Genomic DNA, 21,393 nt, shown 5'->3' on the forward strand with positions numbered 1-21,393 from the left:
TATGGTCTAAAGCAGCTTCCACCATGCGTGTTTGAGATTCACTACATTGCAGACAACTGCACAGAATCACTGATCTACAAATCACCTTTCACCTCAAATAACTAGTTATTATGTGGTACTGTGATCCTGTGATCTCTTCCAACATGCTGACACGCTTACCCCTAATATTAACGTCCTGGGCTTGCTGGGCGGCCAATTGTGAAGAATACACCTGTGCCAGGGCGATTGCCAGCGGTCCCTTGCCGGGCTCCAGGGCCACGGGCACGGTGGTGGGGCCGTAGCGGCCCAGTGCCAGCCTCAGCTGCGGTGAGTCGTGGCGCCCGGGGAAGGTCTTTGCCACCACCAGGGCCAGCACGGTGAACACCAGGGGCACCAGGAACTGGGCCACAATCACCTTCCAGTTCCTCCAGCTATAGAGCGCCCGCTTCAGGAACATGGCATAGAACTGCTGCATGTACAGTCTGGCCTGGAGAGGAGGGTGGGAAGACAGACAGGAGAGAGAGAAGAGCAAGATATTTCCATATCACCTCTGATTTAATACAGTATGTTCCTATATTTTGTAAGCTCCTAAACCTTCCTACTAATAAACCATATTAATGGCAGAAAGAGAAGATGTGTACAGGCAACCTTCTATATTGACATTTAGCTCACTTCCTGTCTGAACCCACACACAAAAACTCTCCTCTCTCACCCCGGTGTTGAGCTTGATGTTGGAGCAGTCCTCGGAGATGAGCGTGCCGCTGTCAGTGAAGTCGGTGACGTCCGTCATGCCGCTGTAGCTGCTGGTGTCGTCCATGGTCCAGTCGTGGGAGCGTCTCTCGTGTTGGTACTGCAGCGGGGGCAGCTGGATGGCCTGGATGTCCAGGCTAGAATCCACCAGCTTCCCCACTCTGGAAATACACAAGAATGTACAGTAGCAGTGTATCTAACCCAAACCCTGGATGTCCAGGCTAGAGACCAACAACTTCACCACTCTGAGGACTCGCATAAGGAAATACAAACATTTAAAAAAGTACACTTCTCTAGACTGACAATACACAGGGACCAATACAACTTAGTGGACTTCTCTAGTCTGACAGTACACAGGGACAAATAGAACTTAGTGGACTTCTCTAGTCTGACAGTACACAGGGACCAATACAACTTAGTGGACTTCTCTAGTCTGACAGTACACAGGGACCAATACAACTTAGTGGACTTCTCTAGTCTGACAGTACACAGGGACCAATACAACTTAGTGGACTTCTCTAGTCTGACAGTACACAGGGACCAATACAACTTAGTGGACTTCTCTAGTCTGACAGTACACAGGGACCAATACAACTTAGTGGACTTCTCTAGTCTGACAGTACACAGGGACCAATACAACTTAGTGGACTTCTCTAGTCTGACAGTAGACCGGGATGAACTTACTCGTAACAATTTAACTGAGCTTCCCTACTGAACGAAGCTTTATCAGGACAACATAAGGAAATATACAATTTACAGTAGTTAGATACCTAGTATTAGATTATGACAATTCAATTCATCTGTAAATTCAATGAAATATGCTGAGTTTTTCCAGACCATGTGTCCTGACCAGGAAACTTTAGTTCGAGATCCATTGATCCTAATCATGTCAGGTGGTCCGGAGGATCGTAGGAACCTTTCTTTGTACTGTATGACATCTTGACCGTTTTAGACTGTATAAATGTATTTATAGACATGAAACATATTCATTCATAATTGGATGAATCTTTGTGTTCCGGAAGTGGCTTATGGAGAGAGCACTCTGTGTGAATCAGACGGATGTTGAAATCTCTTCACAGAACTCAGGAACACACCCCGGGGTCTATTGTACACCAAACAAAGGAGCTCATCGGAGAGTACTTAATAAGTGGGAGTGTGTTTGTGTTACTGGTGATGGTGAGCATTTTATGTCATTCCAGCCCTGCTAACTCTCTCGTCTTCTCACTCTGAGGGGATGGACAGGAGCTTGGACAACCACAATAGCCAGAACGCCATTTCTGTCCGTTACAAATGAATGATCATTTCAGCCAGCCAATCTCCACTCCCACAACGCCTGACACAGACAGCACTCCCCTCAAAGAGCTATATCTAACAGTTCTATAAGTGATCAACGAGACCCCTATCCAGGGTGTGAAAATGGACTCGGGCCTCTGCTGTAGCTGAATGAAATCGATAATGACCAAGAGACTGCATATGTAGTAAGATGAAAAGAAGCGGAAATGACTTGGCCAAGGTAGGAACAGTCTGAACAGGTGTTAAATTAGGTGGCTTTCAGTATATTTGAACTGAAACTGAAATGACAGGACTAATGTAGATGGTCCACCCCTTCAGAGAGCTGGGTGGGAATAAAGCTGAATGAAATTGGTAATGGAAAGAGGCTGTATGTAATAGCCAGGGTATGTACAGACTGAACACGTGTTAAGATGGTGGCTTTTAGTGGAGTTGAAAATTAAGGACTAATGAGGCTTTTGTATACAGGGAATGATGGAGACACTCACTGATAGACCCACATTGTGATGTAAAAATAATGACGCCTGAAATGAGATATTTTGGAGGTAATTGCAATATCCTGTTTAGAGCCTTCACAGCCGTGTTCTACTGAAAAAACACGTGTCCACAAGAACACGTGCAAGCAAACAAACTATCCTACCAGACAGTAACACAAAGACATGTATGTATGCTCACCCCCCCCCCCCCCCCCCCCCCCCCAAAAACACACACTCACACATTAAAATCTGCTTAAAAACACACACACACACAAACAAAGAGGCTTTAAACACAGGCAGAAATAATTGCTCAGATGTAAGCTGAAGACAGCTGGCTGGTTGGTGATGCAGAGTAATTGAGCAGAAGATGAGAACTGGAATAAGTGTGTGTGTGTGTGTGTCAGTGGGGGCTCTTCAGAGGAGGAAGGGGAGGACCATCCTCCTCAGAAATTTTTTTTTTTATAAAAAGTTATCTTTTTAGATAAAACTACACAAAATATATTCACGTCACCAAATCATTGATTAAAACACACTTTTTTGCAGTGTAGGAATAGGGATAGGGATAGGTATAGGGATAGGGATAGGGATAGGGTATAGGTATAGGGATAGGTATAGGGATAGGGATAGGTATAGGGATAGGTATAGGGATAGGTATAGGGATAGGGATAGGGTATAGGGAACACGTGAGTATCATGTAGTAAGTAGCCTAAGCCTATCGATATTACACTGAGCTGGTTGAATGGAATATGGAATGGATTCCATGGAATGGAATATGAAAGACAGTTATCCAATATGCTGTAATAGAATTAAGGCCATGCCCATGACACAAATCATCCTCCATCTTAAACGCCATCGACCGCCACAGGTGTGTGTGTGTGTGTGTGTGTGTGTATATATATTTGTGTGCGTACACTTAAAAGCCTGCAGGTACATACATACTCATGACAAGTGTTAATATTTATTACAACTGCAGGCTTTAAGGTAGTCTCCCTGGGAGCTGTGGTGAGAGGTCCAGACCTAGCTGCTACTCTCCCTGGGAGCTGTGGTGAGAGGTCCAGACCTAGCTGCTACTCTCCCTGGGAGCTGTGGTGAGAGGTCCAGACCTAGCTGCTACTCTCCCTGGGAGCTGTGGTGAGAGGTCCAGACCTAGCTGCTACTCTCCCTGGGAGCTGTGGTGAGAGGTCCAGACCTAGCTGCTACTCTCCCTGGGAGCTGTGGTGAGAGGTCCAGACCTAGCTGCTACTCTCCCTGGGAGCTGTGGTGAGAGGTCCAGACCTAGCTGCTACTCTCCCTGGGAGCTGTGGTGAGAGGTCCAGACCTAGCTGCTACTCTCCCTGGGAGCTGTGGTGAGAGGTCCAGACCTAGCTGCTACTCTCCCTGGGAGCTGTGGTGAGAGGTCCAGACCTAGCTGCTACTCTCCCTGGGAGCTGTGGTGAGAGGTCCAGACCTAGCTGCTACTCTCCCTGGGAGCTGTGGTGAGAGGTCCAGACCTAGCTGCTACTCTCCCTGGGAGCTGTGGTGAGAGGTCCAGATCTAGCTGCTACTCTCCCTGGGAGCTGTGGTGAGAGGTCCAGACCTAGCTGTTACTCTCCCTGGGAGCTGTGGTGAGAGGTCCAGGCCTAGCTGCTACTCTCCCTGGGAGCTGGGGTGAGAGGTCCAGGCCTAGCTGCTACTCTCCCTGGGAGCTGTGGTGAGAGGTCCAGACCTAGCTGCTACTCTCCCTGTGAGCTGTGGTGAGAGGTCCAGGCCTAGCTGCTACTCTCCCTGTGAGCTGTGGTGAGAGGTCCAGGCCTAGCTGCTACTCTCCCTGGGAGCTGTGGTGAGTGTGTGATCCCATACCTGAGGAAGACCTCCTCCATGGTGGTGACAGAGGCTCCATAGCTGGCGATGCCCAGCTCCTCTCTGTTCATCTCCAGCTCTGCAAACAGAAGCTCAAACCTGGAGAGGGAAGAACGTTGATCCATCAGAGATCAGTCAGACCCGGGTCTAAAACAGTCTTCTGTCATGGGGATCTACGGTGACATCACAGGCCGTTAAATAACCTCAACAGTCAGTCAATACTCCCTCCAGATAAAACCAACAACTAGGGCAGGGACCAAAATACCACCCTATTCCCATTTTACTGCACTACTTTTCACCAGGTCAAAAGTGGTCAAAAGTAGTGCACTAAATAGGGAATAGGGTGCCATTTGGGACATAAGCTATATATCTACTTGAAACATCACCCTTACCTCTAGAAGTAGAGGTGTCTGTAATCATACTGTAGCAAGCAGCAACACCCTCAGATTGGACCCAACTTGGTCTCATCAAAATAGACTGACAAAAATAGTGTCACACTAAACACAGAGCTGTGGCCATCGGCACTGATGGCCTGTGTGAGATTGGGTATTGATTTTGTCTTACCGGTTGGTGCTCTCTTTGGGCAGAATGTATGAGAGCTCAGCCCCAGCACTGCTCTCCAGCGTGGCATTGGGAACGTACATGTGGACCAGACGTGTGATCTCAGACACGTTGCACAGCGCATCCTTCACGATCACCATGTGGTAGCCAGCACCTGAGACGCAGGAGAAGGAAGGTAAAGTTACATCTCTGAATCCCTCTCCTATCACCTTATGACATTCTACAACTACTAGTTATTCACACTATGTTCTGTCTTGTATTCTTCACTCCCACTTCACCCCTTCTATCCAACCCTTTTCATTTCACCACTACATTCCACCTCTTCTCTTCTCTCTGTTTCCACAACCTCTCCATCACACCTGTTCATTTTATCATCCCTCCTCTCTTCCCTCTCCCACACCCTCTCTACCCATTCTCCTTTATCTCCCTCCCTCCTCCCTCTCCCACACCCTTTACCCTCTCTACCCATTCTCCCTCCCTCCTCTCTTCCCTCTCCCACACCATTTACCCTCTCTACCCATTCTCCCTTCCCTCCCTCCCTCCCTCCCTCCTCTCTTCCCTCTCCCACACCCTTTACCCTCTATTCCCATTCTTCTTTTTCTCCCTCCCTCCTCTCACCATATTTGTTCTTGAGAAACAGAGGCGAGCCGCAGCACTGCAGCTCTCCCCCAGCCATGATGACTATACGGTCCCCCAGCAGGTCGGCCTCGTCCATAAAGTGTGTAGTCAGCAGGATGGTGCGCCCGCGCTTCTCACCCTGGAGCAGGTCCCAGGTGGCCCGCCTCGCCGACGGGTCCATGCCCGACGTGGGCTCATCCAACATCACCACCTGGATGGGAGGAGTGGTGAGATGGAGGGATGTAAGGACAAAGATAGAGACAGGGAGGGGGGTGGAGGAAGGGGAAGATTGAGGGATGGAAGTGAAGGGACAGAGAAAGAGCCAGAGGGGTAAGATGTGTTGAACTAGCCTTGTGTGTTGCACATACAGTGCATCAAGTATTCACACCACATTTTGTTGTGTTACAGCCCAAATTCAAAATGGATTTCAGAGAATGTTTTTCTCACCCATCTACACACAATACCCCATAATGACAAAGTAAAAACATGTTTTTAGGAATTTTTGAAAATGTTTTGAAAATGAAATAAATAAAAGTCTAATTTACCTAAGTATTCACACCCTCGAGTCAATACATTGTAGAAGCACTTTTGGCATTGATTACAGCTGTGAGTAGACTGGGTCAGTCTCTATGGATTGTGCAATATTTGCCCATTTATTATTTTCTAAAGTCTTCAAGGGCTGTCAAATTGGTTGTTAATCATTGCTAGACACCCATGTTCAGGTCTTGCCATAGATGTTCAAGTAGATTTAAGTCAAAACTGTAACTCAGTAACTCAGGAACATTTACTGACTTCTTGGTAAGCAACTCCAGTGTATATTTTGCCTTGTGTTTTAGGTTATTGTCCTGCTGAAAGGTGAACTCATCTCCCAGTGTCTGGTGGAAAGCAGACAGATCCAGGTTTTTCTCTAGGATTTAGCCTGTGCTTAGCTCCATTCTGTTTCTTTTTTTTATCCTGAAAAACTCCTCAGTCCATAACAATTTCAAGCACACCCATAACACAATGCAGCCACCCCGATGTTTGAAAATATGAAGAGTGGTACTCAGTAATGTGTTGTACTGGATTTGCCCCAAACATAACACTATATATTCAGGACAAAAAGTGAATTTCTTTGCAATTTTTTCAGTATTAGTTTAGTGCCTTGTTGCAAACATGATGCATGTTTTGCAATATTTGTATTCTGTACAGGTTTCCTTCTTTTCACTCTGTCAATTAGGTTAGTATTGTGGACTAACTACATTATCGTTGAACCATCCTCAGTTTTCTCATAGTAATTAAACTCTGTAACTGTTTGAAAGTCACCATTGGCCTCATGGTGAAACCCCTAAACAATTTCCTTCCTCTCCGGCAACTGTGTTAGGAAGGACGCCTGTATCTTTGTAGTTACTGGGTGTATTGATACACCATCAGAAGTGTAATTAATAACTTCACCATGCTCAAAGGGATATTCAATGTCTAATTTATTTTTTATCTACCAATAGGTACCCTTCTTTGCGAGGCATTGGAAAACCTCCCTGGTCTTTGTGGTTGAATCTGTGTTTGAATCTGTGTTTGAAATTCACTTCTAGACGGAGGGGCCTTACATATTGTAAGTGTGGGGTACAGAGATGAGGTAGTCATTCAAAAATCATGTTAAACACTATTATTGCACACAGAGTGAGTCCATGCAACTTATTACGTGACTTGTTAAGCAAATGTTTACTCCTAAACGTATTTAGGCTTGTCATAACAAACGGGTTGAATACTTATGGACTCAAGACATTTCAGCGTTATATTTTTTGTACATAAAAAAACAACAGAATTCCACTTTGACATTATGAGGTATTGTGTTTAGGCCAGTGACAACAATCTCAACGTAATCCATTTTAAATGCAGGCTGTAACACAACAAAATGTGGAAAAGGAATATGTATTTATTCATGCAATTATGTTATGCCTGTACTTTGACAATGCCACGCTAACTAACCCTCTGGGGTTAATAAAGTCATTTTGAATTGAGTGACAAGGCAATACCTTCAGGTCAAAAGCAGTGCACTGAATAGGGAAATGGGTGGCATTTGGGACACAATCCAATACTGACCTTGGAGTCTCCGATGAGGCCGATGCCAATGGATAGTTTCCTCTTCATCCCACCTGACAGGGTCTTGGAGTGGGAATGTCGCTTGTCCTCCAGGTTCAGAATCCTGATGATCCGGTCCACCTCAGCTGGAATCTTCTCCTGGGAATACCCCTTCAGCTGGAGACGAGAGAAAGAGAGAGAGACATAAGGAATAACCCTTCAGCTGGAGACGAGACAGAGAAAGACATAAGGAATAACCCTTCAGCTGGAGACGAGAGAGAGAGAGAGACATAAGGAATCCCCTTCAGCTGGAGACGAGAGAGACATAAGGAATAACCCTTCAGCTGGAGACGAGACAGAGAGAGAGACATAAGGAATAACCCTTCAGCTGGAGACGAGAGAGAGAGAGAGACATAAGGAATCCCCTTCAGCTGGAGACAAGAGAGAGAGAGAGACATAAGGAATAACCCTTCAGCTGGAGACGAGAGAGAGAGAGACATAAGGAATAACCCTTCAACTGGAGACGAGAGAGACATAAGGAATACCCCTTCAGCTGGAGACGAGAGAGAGAGAGACATAAGGAATAACCCTTCAGCTGGAGACGAGACAGAGAAAGACATAAGGAATAACCCTTCAACTGGAGACGAGACAGAGAAAGACATAAGGAATAACCCTTCAGCTGGAGACGAGAGAGAGAGAGAGACATAAGGAATAACCCTTCAGCTGGAGACGAGAGAGAGAGAGACATAAGGAATAACCCTTCAACTGGAGACGAGAGAGACATAAGGAATACCCCTTCAGCTGGAGACGAGACAGAGAGAGAGAGACATAAGGAATAACCCTTCAGCTGGAGACGAGAGAGAGAGAGACATAAGGAATAACCCTTCAGCTGGAGACGAGAGAGAGAGAGACATAAGGAATAACCCTTCAGCTGGAGACGAGACAGAGAAAGACATAAGGAATAACCCTTCAACTGGAGACGAGAGAGAGAAAGAGACATAAGGAATAACCCTTCAGCTGGAGATGAGAGGCATAAGGAATACATACCACAGCTGGAGAGTGCAATAGAGAGCGAGAGCATGAGAGAAAGCAAGGGAGAGTGAGCGCGAGAGACATAAGTGGGAAGAAGGGAAGTATGGAATGTGAGGAAAAGTTAGAGTGAAATTGAGAAAGTAAACTTAAAAGGAACGATAAGAGGACGGAATGTAAGGAACGTAGAGGGGAATGGTGCCTGCGTGCCTATCTCTGTACCTGCATGCCTGACTGCCTATCTGTCTCTGTGCCTGTCTGCCTGCCTGTCTCTGTGCCTGTCTGACTCAGTGTCTGTGTGCCTGCCTGCCTGTCTCGGTGCCTGTCTACCTCCCTGACTCGGTGCCTGCCTGCCTGTCTCGGTGCCTGTCTGCCTGCCTGTCTCTGTGTCTGTCTGCCTCCCTGACTCGGTGCCTGTGTGCCTGTCTCGGTGCCTGTCTACCTCCCTGACTCGGTGCCTGCCTGCGTGTCTCGGTGCCTGCCTGTCTCTGTGCCTGTCTGCCTCCCTGACTCGGTGCCTGTGTGCCTGCCTGCCTGTCTCGGTGCCTGTCTACCTTCCTGACTCGGTGCCTGCCTGCCTGTCTCGGTGCCTGCGTGCCCGCATCGGTGCCTGCCTGCCTATCTCGGTGCCTGCCTGTCTCGGTGCCTGCCTGCGTGTTTGCATGTCTTACCTGTGTGTAGAATAGCAGGTGCTCCTGGACAGTGAGGTTGTCAAAGAGCACGTCGTGCTGCGGACACAGGCCCAGGCTGTGGCGAATCAGAGCCATGTCCTGACAGATGTCATAGCCGTTAATGTAGGCCCTGCCACTGCTGGGAGGAAAAAGACCTGGAGGATACACAGAGAAACATAGCTGTTAATGTAGGCCCTGCTACTGAAACAGACCTGGAGGATACACAGAGAAACATAGCTGTTAATGTAGGCCCTGCTACTGAAACAGACCTGGAGGATACACAGAGAAACATAGCTGTTAATGTAGGCCCTGCTACTGAAACAGACCTGGAGGATACACAGACAAACATAAGGAGTGAGTTGTACAATACAAAGCCTATTGTGAGTTTGGTTTTAAGAGGAGGCACACTGGCCTGTCTATGCTTGCGGTTCTGTTTTCAATTCGGTCTGTAGATTGTACAAGGGAAAAGTAGCAATGTGTATGGCTGTGTGTGTGTGCGTCCCACCTGTCAGCATGGACAGTGTGGTGGTCTTCCCGGCTCCGTTGTGCCCCAGCAGAACTGTGATCTGGCCCTCGAACATGTTCACTGTCAGATCCTTGACAGCCTGCCGCGTCTTGTTACCCACTTTGAACTCCTGGCAGGATGAAAATCATTCCATCTAAATGGTTACAATGGCCTACCTATCCCTGGATTAAAATCATTACAATGGCCTACCTATCCCTGGATTAACATCATTACAATGGCCTACCTATCCCTGGATTAAAATCATTACAATGGCCTACCTATCCCTGGATTAAAATCATTACAATGGCATACCTATCCCTGGATTAAAATCATTACAATGGCATACTTATCCCTGGATTAACATCATTACAATGGCATACCTATCCCTGGATTAAAATCATTACAATGGCATACCTATCCCTGGATTAAAATCATTACAATGGCATACCTATCCCTGGATTAACATCATTACAATGGCATACCTATCCCTGGATTAAAATCATTACAATGGCATACCTATCCCTGGATTAAAATCATTACAATGGCCTACTTATCCCTGGATTAAAATCATTACAATGGCCTACCTATCCCTGGATTAAAATCATTACAATGGCCTACCTATCCCTGGATTAAAATCATTACAATGGCATACCTAGATGAAAATCATTACAATGGCATCCCTAGATGAAAATCATTACAATGGCATCCCTATCCCTAGATGAAAATCATTACAATGGCATCCCTTTCCCTAGATTAAAATCATTACAATGGCATCCCTATCCCTAGATGAAAATCATTACAATGGCATCCCTTTCCCTAGATTAAAATCATTACAATGGCATCCCTATCCCTAGATTAAAATCATTACAATGGCCTACTTATCCCTGGATTAAAATCATTACAATGGCATACCTATCCCTAGATTAAAATCATTACAATGGCCTACCTATCCCTGGATTAAAATCATTACAATGGCATCCCTATCCCTGGATTAAAATCATTACAATGGCATACCTATCCCTGGATTAAAATCATTACAATGGCCTACTTATCCCTGGATTAAAATCATTACAATGGCATACCTATCCCTGGATTAAAATCATTACAATGGCATACTTATCCCTGGATTAAAATCATTACAATGGCCTACCTATCCCTGGATTAAAATCATTACAATGGCATCCCTATCCCTGGATTAAAATCATTACAATGGCATACTTATCCCTGGATTAAAATCATTACAATGGCCTACTTATCCCTGGATTAAAATCATTACAATGGCATCCCTATCCCTGGATTACAATCATTACAATGGCATCCCTATCCCTAGATTAAAATCATTACAATGGCCTACCTATCCCTGGATTAAAATCATTACAATGGCATCCCTATCCCTGGATTAAAATCATTACAATGGCATACTTATCCCTGGATTAAAATCATTACAATGGCCTACCTATCCCTGGATTAAAATCATTACAATGGCATCCCTATCCCTGGATTAAAATCATTACAATGGCATCCCTATCCCTAGATTAAAATCATTACAATGGCATACCTATCCCTAGATTAAAATCATTACAATGGCATACCTATCCCTGGATTACAATCATTACAATGGCATCCCTATCCCTAGATTAAAATCATTACAATGGCATACTTATCCCTGGATTGAAATCATTACAATGGCCTACCTATCCCTGGATTAAAATCATTACAATGGCCTACCTATCCCTGGATTAAAATCATTACAATGGCATCCCTATCCCTAGATTAAAATCATTACAATGGCCTACCTATCCCTGGATTAAAATCATTCCATCTAAGTGATTACAACTGACTATTTATCCACGGAGAAAATCATTAAGGACCGCAACCACCCGAGCCACGGCCTGTTCTCCCCATTTCCATCACTCTGACACGGGCAATATAGGAGCATCATGACAAAAACTTCCTGCACTGTTTGGAGCCTAACAATTTCATTGTACCCTGCAATTACATCTGCGACCTTGTGCATGCAACTAATAAACTAATTTAATGATAACAATGGCCTACCTATCCCTGAGGGAAGTCATTATTTTGCTCTTTATTATCCCTCTCCAGCCCTGGGTGTAATCACCTCATCTCCAGCCCTGGGTCTAAGGGCCTAGCGTCATAATCGCCTTCTCCATTATCCTTCTCCTCATCTCCTTCTCCCAAACTTAGCAAAGTGTTTCATCTACCCAGCCCTGGGTTGTGTTGATTAATCTTCAAACTGAAGAAAACACACAAAAAATGTACCAAAAATCTCCTCCTGCCTAGTTCCAGTTCAAAAACATCATTACATAACAATATGAAATGAGATGCTCTTTTACATGTTGAGGACCACACTGAAATAAAGGCATAGTCCCATAATGGTAAAGCTACAAGGGGCTTTCTTTTTCTGTAAAAACATGTTCAACCACTTGATGTCTCAGTCTCAATTCGCTCCCAACTCCTTGGCCCAAGCCTTCTATGTATAGGGAACTGAATAGTCTGGACAGTATAAGCAGTGTAGTGGAGGAGCTTCCACTGTGTTGCTTCCACTCTACATATCTGCAGACATCATATTGTTACAGCCAAGGGGAGGGGTAGGGATCGAATTGGGACTGGGTGGACAGGTTGCATTTAAGACCTTGCCTTGTTCAGGTGTTTGATCTTGACTCCTGAGACCAGTCCGGCTGGCTCCTCCTCGATGAACTCTCCCTTCAGAGCCTTCTCCACGTCTTCCTCTTCCTTCACCATGGCCATGCGGGGGCTGCTGCACCAGTAGGACGGCTGGAGAGAAAGGGAATGGGAGAAAGAAAATAAGTGGAATGCTTCTCTTTCCTCAGCTTGTACCCTTATGGTCAGTATCAGAAAGATACCTAGTCAGGGATGGGCAACTCCAGTCCTCGGGGCCGGAGTAGTCACACTTTCCCCCCATCCCTAGTCAACACAGCTGATGAAACTAAAACCATTCTAAACTGAAGACCATGATTAGTTGACAAAACAAAACCACCCGATACGGCTGCTAATGGGGAAGTCATTGAGTTGTTACATAACCTTTCTGCCTCTCTGCTCCTTATCAAGACACTACACCAGCGTTTCCCACACTCGATCCTCGGGACCCCAAGGGCTCCACGTTTTGGTTTTTGCCCTAGCACTACACAGCCAATTCAAATGATCAAAGCTAGATAATTAGTTGATTATTTGAATCAGCTGTGTATTGTTAGGGCAAAAACCAAAACATGCACCCCTTAGGGTCCTGAGGACCAAGTTTGGGAAACAATGCATCACACACACACACACCAAAATAAATCAACAAAACGGCCCTCTTGAAGGAGAACAACAGCTATGACTGTAAATTAAGGTTGGGATGAGGAAGTGGGTGTTCTGTATTATGCTTAATTAATTAGCTATCCATCCCATGCTCGTTCATCAGTAAGGATATAAATTACAATGTAAACGACTATGGAATGGTTAACTGAGTAGGGAGGGAGTAAGCACTACTGCAGTACTGCTGAACTCACAAAATGAATTTCCATGGAAATGGACAGTACAAGCATTGTATTGTTGTCGAGAGTTTTCATAACAATCCGAAATCAGTAATTTTGGACACCGATTTTGCAGAATCTTTTCTTTTTTCACCTTTATTGAACCTTTATTTAACTCGGCAAGTCAGTTAAGAACACATTCTTATTTTCAATGACGGCCTAGAAACGGTGGGTTAACTGCCTCGTTCAGGGGCAGAACAACAGATTTTTACCTTGTCAGCTCAGGGATTCAATCTTGCAACCTTACAGTTAACTAGTCCAACGCACTAACCACCTGCCTCACGAGGAGCCCGCCTGTTACGCGAATGCAGTAAGAAGCCAAGGTAAGTTGCTAGCTAGCATTAAACTTAAAATCAGTCATAATCACTAGTTATAACTACACATGGTTGATGATATTACTAGTTTATCTAGCATGTCCTGCGTTGCATATAATCGATGCAGTGCGCATTCGTGAAAAAGGACTGTCGTTGCTCCAACGTGTACCTAACCATAAACATCAATGCCTTTCTTAAATTCAATATACAGAAGTATATATTTTTAAACCTGCATATTTAACTAAAAGAAATCCAGGTTAGCAGGCAATATTAATCAGGTGAAATTGTGTCACTTCTCTTGCGTTCATTGCACGCAGAGTCAGGGTATATGCAACAGTTTGGGCCGCCTGGCTCATTGTATTTCACTGAAATAATAAACGTCTTGTTTGAGATGATAGTTTCCGGATTCGACCATATTAAATGACCTAGGGCTCGCATTTCTGCGTGTTATTATGTTATAATTAAGTCTATGATTTGATAGAGCAGTCTGACTGAGCGATGGTAGGCACCAGCAGGCTCATAAGCATTCATTCAAACAGTGCTTTTGTGCGTTTTGCCAGCAGCTCTGCTGTTTATGACTTCAAGTCTATCAACTCCCGAGATTAGGCTGGTGTAATGATGTGAAATGGCTAGCTAGTTAGCGGGGTGGGTGCTAATAGCGTTTCAAACGTCACTCGCTCTGAGACTTGGAGTAGTTGTTCCCCTTGCTCTGCATGGGTAACACTGCTTCGAGGGTGGCTGTTGTCGATATGTTCCTGGTTCGAGCCCAGGTAGGAGCGAGGAGAGGTACGGAAGCTATACTGTTACACTGGCAATACTAAAGTGCCTATAAGAACATTCAAAAGTCAAAGGTATATGAAATCCAAATCGTATAGAGAGAAATAGTCCTATAATTCCTATAATAACTACAACCTAAACTTTTTACCTGGGAATATTGAAGACTCATGTTAAAAGGACCCACAGCTTTCATATGTTCTCATGTTCTGAGCAAGGAACTTAAACTTTAGCTTTTTTACATATATTGCACTTTTACTTTCTTCTCCAACACTTTGTTTTTGCATGATTTAAACCAAATTGAACGTTTCATTATTTATTTGAGGCCAAATTGATTTTATTGATGTATTATATTAAGTTAAAATAAGTGTTCATTCAGTATTGTTGTAATTGTCATTATTACAAATAAATATTTTTTTTAAATCGTCCGATTAATCGGTATCGGCTTTTTTTGGTCCTCCAATAATCAGTATTGGCGTTGAAAAATCAGTCGGTCGACCTCTACTGGATACCACGTCAGCAAATTAAATACGTTTCCCTTCCAGCACAGATTCAATAAAAATGTGATCATCTTAGTCTCTCTTACTGGGAGTCAATCTAAGTCCTCCTAGTCTGACATATTTAATGCTAAGTGGATATTAAGAACATCTCCCTCTCCTCTCTCCTCCCCCTCTGCTCTAACCCTAACCCTAGTGGACCTTAAAGGAACCATCAGACATCTGTCTAACCCTAGTGGACCTTAAAGGAACCATCAGACATCTGTCTAACCCTAGTGGACCTTAAAGGATCCATCAGACATCTGTCTAACCCTAGTGGACCTTAAAGGATCCATCAGACATCTGTCTAACCCTAGTGGACCTTAAAGGATCCATCAGACATCTGTCTAACCCTAGTGGACCTTAAAGGATCCATCAGACATATGTCTAACCCTAGTGGACCTTAAAGGATCCATCAGACATCTGTCTAACCCTAGTGAACCTTAAAGGAACCATCAAAGACATCTGTCTAAGCCGAATGCAAGGGTTCTCAAACTTTAAGGGGCTGAGTATCCCTATCGTGGTATCAAATTCATTAGGGACCCACCGTCTTCCATTGCAAAACATTTTGCTATTGTGTGTCCTAATGAACATGTTTGGGTTTCCAGTCCAGGAAACACAGCCAGCCTCACTCTCACTGTCTGACAAAAATAATTTGTCATTCTGCATTCCTCTCAGACTAGGGGTCAACGGGCAAATCTCTAACGCGCATGTGTCAAACTCATTCCACAGAGTGCCGAGTGTCTGCTGGTTTTTACTCCTTCTTTGAACTTGAACAGTAAGTCATTTCCACGCATTTGTTTAGGGCTTTATTTATTTTTTTAAACCTGCAGACACTCAGCTCTCAATGAAATGAGTTGGACACCCCTGCTCTAATAGATTTCTCCCCTGGGAACACTGACTTCATGGACACACACACACCTTATCTCCCCCCCACACCACCACCCAGACCCAACCTACACCCACTCCTACGTACCAGTAGGAAGAAGTAGCAGGGCAGAGGGACTCCGTACTCCCCTGGGAACACAGCCTCCACGTACCAGGCCACTAGGCCATAGAGCAGGGCATCCAGCAGCAGCAGCCCCAGCACCTGGGCCAGGGAGAAGTCATCGTCCACCGTCACCGACTCAAACAGGTTACACCACTGGATCCCCGTACCTGAGGGAAGGGGGGGATGGACGGGAGGAGAGAGAGGGAGTAAAGTTGGGTAGAGACATTTGAAATAGATTGTGTATAGATTGTGAAGACTCATAATTGGAGTGTTGGTATTTAAACAGAACATTGGTATGAAGGCATTGGTGGGAGTGTGTGTGCGTCTCTCTGTGTGAGTCTCTCTGTGTGAGTCTCATGAGAACATGGCTCACCTTTGCCCTCAAACATGCCTAGTAGCTGCGCTCCCATGGCCATGGCCACATTGGAGATGAGGCAGGCAGACACCTTCTGGGCGTGGCTAAGGAGGTCGTAGCGAGGCCATAGGAACACGTACGGCAGGTAGGACAGGAAGTAGATGAAGCCGCCCGCCGCCGCAGCCACATTGGCTGGAGAGGGAGAGAGACGGAGTGTGTTTGAGAAAGATTATAGCAGTCAGACTGCAGAGAATCACTGATCTACAAATCCCCTTGGATCCCAAATAACTTGTCATTAGTGATTTTGTAGATGGCCTTGCTCAAACTGATCTCCTTAAACACGCTGAGAGGGAAAGGTCTGGAGGGGGGAAACAGTTGTCACAACGTGGCCCTTTGGGGTGTATATCGTGGATCCCCCCCTCTCGCTCTCCCACCACAAGTTATGACTTTACAAAAGGTCATAAATTCCTGGCAGAGATTCTCTCCCCTGGTCATGCAGAAAGAGGGGGGAAATAAAGAGCTTCTCTTGGTTCAACTCCTATTCCCAAAAATTGGAGGATTAAACAATATTTCTATTTTTGTGGGAATGGTCCGTGGGTATTTAAAGAACAATCCTGTCAGAGTTGTTTTATTTGTTGACATTAGGAAGGATGGTAGCACAGAATAAATGGTAGTTTTGGAAGTGGAATTTCTCTGTTATTCATTTTCTACCTGAATGTTGTGTACAATATATGATTGAATATGAAACTATTTGTGAGAAGATGTAATGTCATGTTGGCCTTCTAAACAAGATACTTGTTTAGCTATCAAATCAAAATCAAATCAAATTTATTTAGAAAGCCCTTCTTTACATCAGCTGATATCTCAAAGTGCTGTACAGAAACCCAGCCTAAAACCCCAAACAGCAAGCAATGCAGGTGCAGAAGCACGGTGGCTAGGAAAAACTCCCTAGAAAGGCCAAAACCTAGAGAGGAACCAGGCTATGAGGGGTGGCCAGTCCTCGGCTGTGCCAGGTGGAGATTATTACAGAACATGGCCAAGATGTTCAAATGTTCATAGATGACCAGCAGGGTCAAATAATAATAATCACAGTAGTTGTCGAGGGTGCAACAAGTAAATGTCAGTTGGCTTTTTATAGCCAATCATTCAGAGTGTCTCTACCGCTCCTGCTGTCTCTAGAGAGTTGAAAACAGCAGGTCTGGGACAGGTAACACATCCAGTGAACAGGTCAGGATTCCATAGCCGCAGGCAGAACAGTTGAACAGTTAGTTATAAAGTTAACTAGTCAGTGGCCACACCCCAGTGAGCCCAGACATTGCATCAGGCGTCATAGAACCGCCCCTTTTCCCACAGAGTATAAAACCCACTTCCTACAAAATATACATTAATAAATCAGAACGCCGGGACATAGTCACCACGTTGGAATGGCTACAATTCTATAGACCATACAGCTGTAGTTTTAGTTATACGGCTGGAAATGGTTAAACTCTGAGACTTTCGATCACTACAGAATAAGAGTAAATCTTAGACGCATAATTACTAGTCAGCTAGAAATGACGTAAGTCTAGAACGAGAATACCGACACACGCCAAAGCATCTATGAGAACATCTCCGAATGGTACTCTGAAGTATCCATTCTAACCACCTACAACCACGAAGGACATGGTGACTTCTGGAGAAGTTAAACAGACTCGCTGATGAACTGACTCTCTAGCAGACAGACAGGCGATTCCAACAACAGTGACATAGGGGCATAAATATATACATTGCAATTATTCTCGAATGAGCGGACATTCATGTGCAAAGGATTAGCATTTCAGTGAATATAATTATCCACTGTGTGTAGTGAATCCATTTTGTCTCTTCCACTGAGTCCCCACCCCTTTCCTTTGTTTACCAAGCCATCATATTGGCGTTGTCCGCTAGGGACTTTTTCTTTGTATCATATAGTAACCCAAATATCTACTGTTTGTTTGTTATGTAATTCTGTGGGATTATTTAGTTAGTAAATAAATAATTAAGCCAAATTATATATATCGCTGATTCTTGACTTAGGGTTAGTGCAGATATCCAAGGGTTTGCGACATTCAGTAATGAGAACCGATGAGGTAATAATAACAATTAATTAATAGAAGACTGTAATTGATCACATATTAAAATATCTGAAGAGTTATAATTTGAAAAATTATAACTCTGTAAATCAACATTTTCTGTGGTGCCCCGACTTCCTTGTTAATTAATAATTAAACCTAGAGAACTGATTTGATATAAATAAGTCTTCACATGTAATGATAGTCCAGACACGACACGGTGAAGATGGAAAATGGATACCAAATACAAAAGACAGTCTATGGAAAATGCTCAACACTTTATGAATAACAAAGTATGTTGTACTTGTGGCTTTTATAGTTCTTGTCACACTAGTCGTCCTTGTGAAAGGCAACATATCTCGGCACACACACACCTTGATGAACCGATGTACACAAAGAGGTGTGAGAAGCATGATGGATGTGATGACGGGAACACAAGGTGTGAATGAACACTTCTCTTCAGCTTCACCGATATCCAGGCAATTACTCTAATGACCCCATAGGCACAGCCTTGAGAAGGTCTGTATACGAATGGTCTGCATGCAGAAAAGTCAATTACTCTCACAATGCATGACCCCAGTGTTTTATAAAGCAACTGAGAGAGAGCGCCGAGAGAGAGAGAGCGCCGAGAGAGAGAGCGCTGAGAGAGAGAGAGAGAGCGCCGAGAGAAAGAGAGAGAGCGCCGAGAGAAAGAGCGAAAGCGCCGAGAGAGCGCTGAGAGAGAGAGCCGAGAAATAAATAGAGCGCCGAGAGAGAGCGCGCAGAGAGAGAGAGCCGAGAGAGAGCAGAGAGAGAGAGCCGAGAGAGAGAGAGAGCCGAGAGAGAGAGAGAGCCGAGAGAGAGAGAGAGAGAGCCGAGAGAGAGAGAGAGAGAGAGAGAGAGAGCCGAGAGAGAGAGAGAGAGAGAGAGAGCCGAGAGAGCGAGAGAGCCGAGAGAGCGAGACCGCAGAGAAAGCGAGAGCGCAGAAAGAGCGAGAGCGCATCGAGAGAGAGCGAGAGAGCATAGAGCGCCGAGAGAGAGCGCGCAGAGAGAGAGAGCCGAGAGAGAGCAGAGAGAGAGAGCCGAGAGAGAGAGAGAGCCGAGAGAGAGAGAGAGCCGAGAGAGAGAGAGAGAGAGCCGAGAGAGAGAGAGAGAGAGAGCCGAGAGAGAGAGAGAGAGAGAGAGAGCCGAGAGAGCGAGAGAGCCGAGAGAGCGAGACCGCAGAGAAAGCGAGAGCGCGAGAGAGAGCGAGAGCGCATCGAGAGAGAGCGAGAGCGCATCGAGAGAGAGCGAGAGCGCATCGAGAGAGAGCGAGAGCGCATCGAGAGAGAGCGAGAGCGCATCGAGAGAGAGCGAGAGCGCATTGAGAGAGAGCGAGAGCGCATCGAGAGAGAGCGAGAGCGCATCGAGAGAGCGCATCGAGAGAGGGACCGAGCGAGCCGAGAGAGAGAGAGAGCGCATCGAGAGAGAAAGAGAGCGAGCGAGCCGAGAGAGAGAGAGAGAGAGAGAGAGAGAGCCGAGAGAGAGAGAGAGCCGAGAGAGAGAGAGGCGAGAGAGAGAGAGCCGAGAGAGAGAGAGCCGAGAGAGAGAGAGAGCCGAGAGAGAGAGAGAGCCGAGAGAGAGCCGAGAGAGAGCGAGAGAGAGCCGAGAGAGAGAGAGAGAGAGCCGAGAGAGAGCCGAGAGAGAGAGAGCCGAGAGAGAGAGAGCCGAGAGAGCCGAGAGAGAGAGAGCCGAGAGAGAGAGAGCCGAGAGAGAGAGAGAGAGAGAGAGAGAGAGAGAGAGAGAGAGAGAGCCGAGAGAGAGAGAGCCGAGAGAGAGAGAGAGAGCCGAGAGAGCCGAGAGAGAGAGAGAGAGAGAGAGAGAGCCGAGAGAGCCGAGAGAGAGAGAGCCGAGAGAGATAGAGAGAGAGAGCCGAGAGAGAGAGAGAGCCGAGAGAGAGAGAGAGCCGAGAGAGAGAGAGAGAGAGAGCCGAGAGAGAGAGAGAGCCGAGAGAGAGAGAGAGCCGAGAGAGAGAGAGAGCCGAGAGAGAGCCGAGAGAGAGAGAGAGCCGAGAGAGAGAGAGAGAGCCGAGAGAGAGAGAGAGCAGAGAGAGAGAGAGAGCCGAGAGAGCGAGAGAGCCGAGAGAGCGAGACCGCAGAGAAAGCGAGAGCGCAGAAAGAGCGAGAGCGCATCGAGAGAGAGCGAGAGAGCATCGAGAGAGAGCGAGAGCGCATCGAGAGAGAGCGAGAGCGCATCGAGAGAGAGCGAGAGCGCATCGAGAGAGAGCGAGAGCGCATCGAGAGAGAGCGAGAGCGCATCGAGAGAGCGCATCGAGAGAGGGACCGAGCGAGCCGAGAGAGAGAGAGAGCGCATCGAGAGAGAAAGAGAGCGAGCGAGCCGAGAGAGAGAGAGAGAGAGAGAGAGAGAGAGAGCCGAGAGAGAGAGAGAGCCGAGAGAGAGAGAGACGAGAGAGAGAGAGACGAGAGAGAGAGAGCCGAGAGAGAGAGAGCCGAGAGAGAGAGAGAGAGAGCCGAGAGAGAGCCGAGAGAGAGAGAGAGAGAGAGAGAGAGAGAGAGAGAGAGAGAGAGAGAGCCGAGAGAGAGAGAGAGAGCCGAGAGAGCCGAGAGAGAGAGAGAGAGAGAGCCGAGAGAGCCGAGAGAGATAGAGAGAGAGAGAGAGCCGAGAGAGATAGAGAGAGAGAGCCGAGAGAGATAGAGAGAGAGAGCCGAGAGAGAGAGAGAGCCGAGAGAGAGAGAGAGAGAGACGAGAGAGAGAGAGAGAGAGAGAGAGCCGAGAGAGATAGAGAGAGAGAGCCGAGAGAGAGAGAGAGCCTAGAGAGAGAGAGAGAGAGACGAGAGAGAGAGAGAGAGAGACGAGAGAGAGAGCCGAGAGAGAGAGAGCCGAGAGAGAGAGAGCCGAGAGAGAGAGCCGAGAGAGAGAGAGAGAGAGCCGAGAGAGAGACGAGAGAGCCGAGAGAGAGACGAGAGAGCCGAGAGAGAGAGAGAGAGAGCCGAGAGAGAGAGAGAGAGAGCCGAGAGAGAGAGA

The 21,393-nt window shown here is 46.1% G+C and overlaps 1 protein-coding gene across 1 annotated transcript in view; it reads right to left on the reverse strand.

Annotated features, from left to right (window-relative positions):
* The window catches only part of LOC139396498 (phospholipid-transporting ATPase ABCA3-like), a gene marked incomplete at its 5' end in the record, with an annotated part of 56,901 nt that overhangs the window by 17,869 nt on the left and 17,639 nt on the right, over nt 1–21,393 (reverse strand). The window contains 11 exons of the mRNA XM_071143520.1: nt 160–466; nt 692–890; nt 4,335–4,433; nt 4,899–5,049; nt 5,514–5,724; nt 7,593–7,748; nt 9,272–9,426; nt 9,777–9,906; nt 12,435–12,572; nt 15,931–16,112; nt 16,319–16,492. Coding sequence (XP_070999621.1) covers nt 160–466; nt 692–890; nt 4,335–4,433; nt 4,899–5,049; nt 5,514–5,724; nt 7,593–7,748; nt 9,272–9,426; nt 9,777–9,906; nt 12,435–12,572; nt 15,931–16,112; nt 16,319–16,492 — 1,902 coding nt within the window. The remainder of the gene's footprint in view (nt 1–159; nt 467–691; nt 891–4,334; nt 4,434–4,898; nt 5,050–5,513; nt 5,725–7,592; nt 7,749–9,271; nt 9,427–9,776; nt 9,907–12,434; nt 12,573–15,930; nt 16,113–16,318; nt 16,493–21,393) is intronic.

The sequence above is a fragment of the Oncorhynchus clarkii genome, unplaced genomic scaffold (genome assembly GCF_045791955.1).
Source record: "Oncorhynchus clarkii lewisi isolate Uvic-CL-2024 unplaced genomic scaffold, UVic_Ocla_1.0 unplaced_contig_13377_pilon_pilon, whole genome shotgun sequence".
Taxonomy (NCBI): Eukaryota; Metazoa; Chordata; class Actinopteri; order Salmoniformes; family Salmonidae; genus Oncorhynchus; species Oncorhynchus clarkii.